Here is a 7,500-nt window from a genome sequence, read left to right on the forward strand (position 1 = left end):
TACGTCTGAACCAGGAGGACCCCCCACCAACAGGCACCACATCAAGCCTCCAACCAACAAATCAGAATGCCTTAAAGGCTCCAATTACTGGGGATGGCTGTTTGTGTACGAACTGAAGGTAAATATGGGTGGAGAAAGGAAAAACTCCCAACGCAGGGGAGGAAGAGAATGAAAGAAACACTCGAGGGCCTTTGCCTGCATAGTAAAATCCTCAGGGTTAGACCCTTAAGCCTGATTTATACTTTGCTGTACGACGGTGCCAAAAATCTGATTTACAAGCTTACAACGTGCGGCAGTGTGACGTGTCGTGGGCTTGTAGAGCGGCTATTTTGCTACGGGACACTGTCGTACGATGGAAGTATAAATGAGCAATTACAGGTCCGCTTTTTACACTCAAGAGTGTTAAAAGGCAGACATCAAAGACGCATTACATCGGATATATGGTTCGTACAGCATACAAACGAGGCCCGTTCTGTCACAACAGAAGCACGAACACCACAATCCACTGTCTAAGACTATGAACAAAAGTCTCATTCTTCCCCAGTGTGGCTTGGAGTGTTTGTTGTGACAGCCTTTGTTAGTAGCAACTAGGTATAGCAAAAAGGGCTTTTGTGATTGCTGCTAACAATGGAACTTTGCATTTCCACATTTGCACAGGGCGCCGCATAAAACAAAAAAGAGGGGGGGGGGGGGGGGAGTGTTATTTTTTCTCAGTTTAGTCCAAGTATAGCACAGGCGTGGATACATTTCCACTATGTATGGAAAAGCTTTTTTTGTACAATGTATCTGCAATAGAAACCTTTTTCTAGGTAGGCTGTCAAATGCAGTGTGTTGTGAAGTACTATATATCACTTTTCTCAGCTCAGATCTCACGTATCATATCTCTCTTTCAATCTGAAACATGCTGCTTGCTATGTGAGCCATCCGTCACTTTAAATGAAGGAAACGGTTATTGTGCTATGATATTGCTGTTCCTTTTCAGGAAATCATTTGATAACTGGCAGCAGGCTTCCTGGTTATGTAGTGTTTTAAGTGTTTTAAGACCAGCTCGGGGCTGGTCTAAGCGGAAGTCGCTTTGTGACTTTGTTCACTGTGCATAAGATAGCAATGCCCCACACCACACCACACACACCTCATTTTAAGACCGACAACGTCCCTCAGCGCACAGTTGTATGTTTACCAAGTGCATTTGGTAACTATACAACGCGGGCGCCAGGAGTGAAAATAACAACTGTGTAAACTAGAAATGATAACTGCGCTGCGCCTAGTGCCATTTAGCGGCAGGTGTAAAATAGGGCCCTTAATCTCCCGCGCAGGAGACCTGGCTTTTTTGTATCCTGGGAAGAACATAAATCTTTTGGACTGTACATATCACAGTATGTGCTGGAATTGATAGCTGTGCACTGTTTGGCCTTGTGTGCCATGCCATATTGTTTAACACAGCAACAAAATGAAGGTCCATTCTTTTTCAGTTTTACATAAATATACCATTGCGGCGCCGCATTACCATTTCCAGAATTATGTGAAATCTGAGGCACCTTGAATACAATCACGATAAGACTACAAGCATCACAACGATTAAAGTCATGTAAAAGGCAATGACTTATGAATAATGTAAGAGACGTGGGATGATGATTTGGTGGGAATTGCATCCCCATTTAAATTGGGTTACGACTTGACATTTGAGCTGACTAAAGGCAACTTCTTGCCTAGCCGCTTTGCTTCTGAAAGTCATCTTTCCTCAGCCAAGGACTGCGTGTGCGTGTATGTGTGTGTGTGTGCACGCGCGTGTGTGCGCGCGTGCTCGGGGTGCAGAGCGGTACTAGCACCGTACAGTAGACACAGACACATGCGGTCTGCTTTGCAGATATGAGGCCACTCTCCTATCTGTTTATTGATCAGGGCAGATGTGCGTCAGTCAATCTTATCTGGGCTCCACACACCCTCCTGCTAACCTCCAGAGGCAGACCCAGCCAATAGAGCGCCGAGCCCGGGAGCCTCAAAGCAGTCATACTATCAACAGACACCTTGAGCACATTTCCCCCCTCTGTGTGTGTGCGTGTGTGTGTGTGTGTGTGTGTGTGTGTGTGTGTGTGTGTGTGTGCGTGTGCGTGTGCGTGTGTGTGTGTGTGTGGCTGTGAGCATAGTGTAAAGGTGCATTGGAGGACAGTAGAGGGAAGAAAGAGACGTGCCGCTCACACAATATAAGCCCAGATTAACCTACACTATGTGCATATGCATGCACATGTGCGAACAGCATTGCAGAACCATTCAACCTCTCTCTCTCTCGGCACCGTATCCTCCAGACTTAAACCTCTGGCCGTCCGCGAGGCAGCCAAGCCTTCTATATACTAGGGCTGGCTTTCTCGGCACATTAGGAATCAATGCAATCCTCACTGCTCTGCTCGCTCAGGCAGGAAGGTGGGATGTGATCAAGGGAGAGAATACAGCACGTCACTCATCCTCCCTTGATCCTTCCCAATGATGCTGCGAATCTATGATGTGTGTCATGTCTGCTTTACAACGCCAGGCAAAAAATAGACCTGAGCCGCGTCGCCTGTCTAAGACAAAGTGATTTGATCTATCATGAGTCATCCATCACTCTCAAAAAGGATCGAACGAGGAGAAAACAAGCGTTTTCCCCAGAGGGCCCCCCCCCCCCCCTTGCGGTTCGGCAGACACATCATCTTCCCACCCCCGCTATGAAAGCTGGGTTCGTTACCTCGGCACACGTTCCCGTTGTCGGGCTCGAACCCGGCCTTGCACGTGCAGCTGCCGATGGGGACCATCCACTCTCCGTCTCCGTTGCAGTACAGCTTGATGGGGACGTCCACCTCCTCCGAGTTGGGGATGCAGATCCCCCGGGCGATGACCAGCGAGGTGCTCTCCGCCCCCGTCATGGTCTCGGGGAAGATGGCGAAGTTCTGGACCACGCTGGGACACTTCTTGTAGAAGACCCTGACCGACAGCAGGGACATGCAGGCGCCGTAGTCCTGGAAGGCCAGGTAGAAGCCGTTCTTCGAGAGCGGCCCGAAGCTCCGCACCTCCGTGTTGACCTTCATCAGGCGCCCGCCGAAGTCCACCTGGGAGAAGCTCTCGTCGGCGGCGATGGTGTCCACCTTGAGGTAGGGCGCCTCCATCCAGAACGCCGTTCCTTTGGTGGCGATGACGGCGTCGCTCTCGTAGTAGTAGAGGTTGAAGGTCTCCTTGCAGGAGCCCGGCACGTTGGGGATGGAGCTGCAGTCGCGCACGGTGAAGCGCATCTCCACGTAGATGCGCTGGGCGCCGCGGCGGTCGATGAAGGTGGTGAGGAGCCAGTTGTTCTGGCTGGACTCGAAGACGTTGCACACCTGGTAGGTCCTGATGGTGTTGAGGTTCTCGTCGTAGCCGCTAACCTCCTCCCACTGGATTAAGAGAGAGAGAGAGAGAGAGAGAGAGAGAGAGAGAGAGAGAGAGAGAGAGAGAGAGAGAGAGAGAGAGAGAGAGAGAGAGAGATGATGGGGTTAATAATAATAGAGGATATGCGCATGCTTAAAGTGAATGGCACATCGAGTGGCAAAGCAACATGCAAAGTGAGTTTAACCTTGTTTAATGTTGTTTAATGCAATCAGATATGACTTTTCTGTTTGGATGCATGGGCTGTCAAGGCCAGAAAGTATTTTTTTCACACTCAGTAGGCATTCCTGCATAACTTCCGGGTTTGATGATGATGTCACACGCATAACCTCTATAACAACAACTAGAAAGGTGCGCTCAGTAGAGCACAAATCTCTGCCATGAGGCATGCCCTATTACCAATGTATTAGCAGCAATGCAGTGATATTTCTACTTTCTCTTTAACCATGCCACTTCAACCATGCACATGAAACTGTGATTAGATTTTTTTTTTCGAAATATTTTTTATCCCACGATTTTGTAACCCTTTTTTTTGACCCGGTGCCAATTTTGTAAGTGATCCTGGGCGCTACACTCCCCCCACCAGCCTAGGGAGCCCAGGGCCGAGCTCATGCCTCCTTCAATGCATGAGAGCCAACTGACCTTCTTGTCACCTGACAGGGGGGAGTTTCCCCGGTAGGACGTAGCGCGTGGAAGGAACACGTTATTCCAACCAGTTCCCTTCCCCTCCATCAGGCACCCCGGCTGCCATGGGGGAGGCGGTATAGCGACCAGGATTACTACATGTTTTTGTGAGGGTATTAACTACCCTAGGAGACACAGGGAGAACATGCAAACTCCACACAGAGTAGGCCCTTTCACCAACCCCACCTAGGGTATGGGCGCTGATGACGCGGAGGAGAAGACACGCCCACAGACCTTCTAGCTGTGAGGTGACAGCGCTACCGACTGCGCCACCGTTCCCCAGAAACTGTGATTTTTTTAAACTGCTGCTATTTATATCTGCTGGATATGTTCCCACCTGCACAAGAAGCATTTCTACCTTCTGTATTGCTATTTATCCATTGCTATTTTTAATCACGGACCGTATGTGTATTGGACAGTGTATATTTGATTTGACTGTGCCTTCCTGTTATTTGAGATGTTCTTTGTTCCTTTCTTCTCTATTATGTCTTTCTCTATTCTAACTCTTCCTTGTAACTGCACATGTTGAAAGCTTGCACACAACAACACATTTCACCCTGTCTTTTACACCTGTCATCGTCTGATGTGACAACAAAGTTCATTCTGATTCTGATTCTTAAAATAGTGTGGCATTTGAATGCCAATTGTACAATGTCACTACTGTCTGCCTCCCTGTTCATCTTAAAAAATAAATCAAGAATTTAACTGAAGAGATTGCGGATAATCAAAAAAAGAAAGAAAAGCATTACTGCATCAAAAGTAATCAGCAAACTATACTATAAAAACGGCCGGGTCAAACATGGGCTAAATTGTCAAATAATATAAGACAGAGAGAATTGTGTAAATAGCGTTGCGAGGCGTTGTGAGCTTGTAGATCTGCTATTTTCACAACATTCATCTGTGGAACCGAGTCAAACTAAATGTAATGCCTCAACTCAAACATGATTATTTTTGGGGGGGTCCCCAGTTCAAAATATAATAATTTTTGGGGGTCGCGGACTGAAAGGTTGAGAACCACTGCTTTATTGTATGCCTCCCTGTCTCTCTCATACACATTGTCTACCTCTCTCTATCTTTCTCTCACGTTTCTGTCATTCAATTCTCTCTGTAATCAACACATCCATTTGCGAGTCCTTAGTGAGAGGAAATGGAGTGAGATCTGTTATTATGTGATTGACGTAAAGACTACACAAGTCTTACAGTCAAATATAAGCTAAAGTACACATGAAACTGAATCGTGATGGCAAGTAGGATGCAATGTACACAGCTATTTCTGAAAGGTGGCAGACCATGCTAGCATACAGCAGTCTCAGGAAAGAGAACTCAGACCTGTGTGCATGAGTGACCATCTGCATGAAACGTGTAGGGATAGATATATTACACATGAAGTATTCCATGGTAAATTCAGTTGTAGTGACGTCCCGGTCAGATGACCCAAAAACATGTTATTTTCCAATCCGGCATGCTAGTTCTTCTATACTAGTTTTGGCGCATGTGCTGGCCATTTTGGCACTTTAAACACTGTCAAAGGGGCTAAAGACAGCTTGGACTGATTTGAATGTGTGGAGACATTAAGACACTTGATGTGTGTGTGTGAAGCATGTATATTTTGGTGTCAGTCTAACGTTGGCTTGTGCTAGCGTATTTGCATGTCTGCTAGTACCTTAATGGGTTAAAGGATAAGGCCGGCATAATTTGATTTCGATCTTACTTCATTATTATTATTCTTAGCCTACAGAAAGTCACAGACCAAAAGTATGGTTGGTCTTGCCTAAACAAATACAGCTCATATCCAGACGTTTACATGGTTGTCCAAAAAAAGTGTCAAAACGAGTCCCGGAGTTGGTGTTGGTCGGCGCAATTCATCATCGCGATGAACACACAGTTATTTAAAATGTTCCACGAAGCAAGTTTATGAACGCGACTGCATACGCTTACAGAATGTAAACAAGGCAACGCACATGCCTGGGGGACGGGAGATCAAAACGGCATCCTTCAAAGGAGTTTGTCATTCTAACGCAACGTCGAGACAGAAAGTGAGGAGGCGAACAGCTAGATATCGGCGTTAATATGGCCTAATGAAATGTTTTGCAGCTGCACTGTGCCTTGCGGTCTCAGGCTTGTCAGTAGCAACACACCCGCCAGCAAATCAATGTGTGCTCAGTAAACCATACACTCTCCACAGTCCACACATTATACTGTACACACAGTGTGTGCGTGTGTGTGTGTGTGTGTGCGTGTGTGTACGTGCGTGCGCACAGCTACATTCACGCATGCATGCACACACTCACACACGCACAACACAAACACAGGCAAAAACAAAACAAAACAAAACAGCAGGTCAGTACAAATAATTGAGTTAGCAAAAATATAGATGGAACATAAAATTGCGAGTCTGTCTGAAAAACAACGGTTTTCTGCCGAGTAACTGATGTACCCTGTGATGGTTCTGTTTACAATCAACAACAGTGACATCATCACTGTTATCATTATCGAACACCACAAAGAAAGTAACAACTTTTTTCTTCATTATTGTATGAACCATTGCATTTCAGGGCAGATTTGAGACGGGGCATTATCTGAGACGCCTTCGGGGGCCCTTTCTGGCGTGAAAGATGGCGGTCATTTGGCTAGACGAGGGGGGCTACGCGGACCCCCTCCTAGAATTGAGCAGACGCGGGTGCAGGAGGAGCACCCGGGGCTGGCTGTATTAATGAACAGGCAGTGCTGAAAGGGACAGGTCCCTGTAATGCTGATGAATGGTCATTACACATCAGACACCAGGGAAGAGAGGCGGAAGAAGAGAGGGAAGAGAGAGAGAGGGGGGGGGGGGGTGGAGCCGGGCGCGGGCACCGAGGGAATGGTGGTGAAAAAAGCTTTAATTTGCGCCTCGGATTTCTGTAAACTCGTTTATCATGTCAGCGGTGTCATCGTTCCTATCACATCGCGCACGCACGCGCACACACACACGCACACACACACACACAGACTCTCTCTCTCACGGTCTTATCTATCTATATTTATCTATCTCTCTAACATCCATACGGAACCCCACACTGAACCTCTCTTTACTCCACATAGTTTCCCTCAGGCCAGATGTTTTTTGCGTCCTTCTGCCTCTTTTTGTTTTCGTTCACCCCACCCACGAAAAAAAATGCAAAGGGTAATAGCTGGGTCCGTAACCCCCCATGCATCTCCTGGTTGCTCTCTTGCCTTTTCATTTAATACCATCTCCACACTCTCTCCATCATTGGGCTGTTTCCTGGGGGCCTGAGCTCAGAGGGCAAGAGGTCATCTCTTCTTCCATTAGGTCTGATTGAGCATCCTGAAGGTAAAGGTCAGGAGGAGGAGAGGAGAGGAGAGGGAAGATGCTTCCAGGAGATAACTGTGTGTGCACGCAACTATGGACTGACTGAAGGC

At 47.2% G+C, this 7,500-nt stretch overlaps 1 protein-coding gene across 1 annotated transcript in view; it reads right to left on the reverse strand.

The window, feature by feature from the left end:
- Positions 1 to 7,500, reverse strand: part of LOC308092785 (ephrin type-B receptor 1-like) — a 251,743-nt gene that overhangs the window by 126,830 nt on the left and 117,413 nt on the right. Inside the window, exon 3 of the mRNA XM_080438885.1 lies at positions 2,723 to 3,404. Coding sequence (XP_080295011.1) covers positions 2,723 to 3,404 — 682 coding nt within the window. The remainder of the gene's footprint in view (positions 1 to 2,722; positions 3,405 to 7,500) is intronic.

This window comes from Gymnoscopelus braueri (genome assembly GCF_963280865.1).
Source record: "Gymnoscopelus braueri genome assembly, chromosome: 10".
Classification (NCBI taxonomy): domain Eukaryota; kingdom Metazoa; phylum Chordata; class Actinopteri; order Myctophiformes; family Myctophidae; genus Gymnoscopelus; species Gymnoscopelus braueri.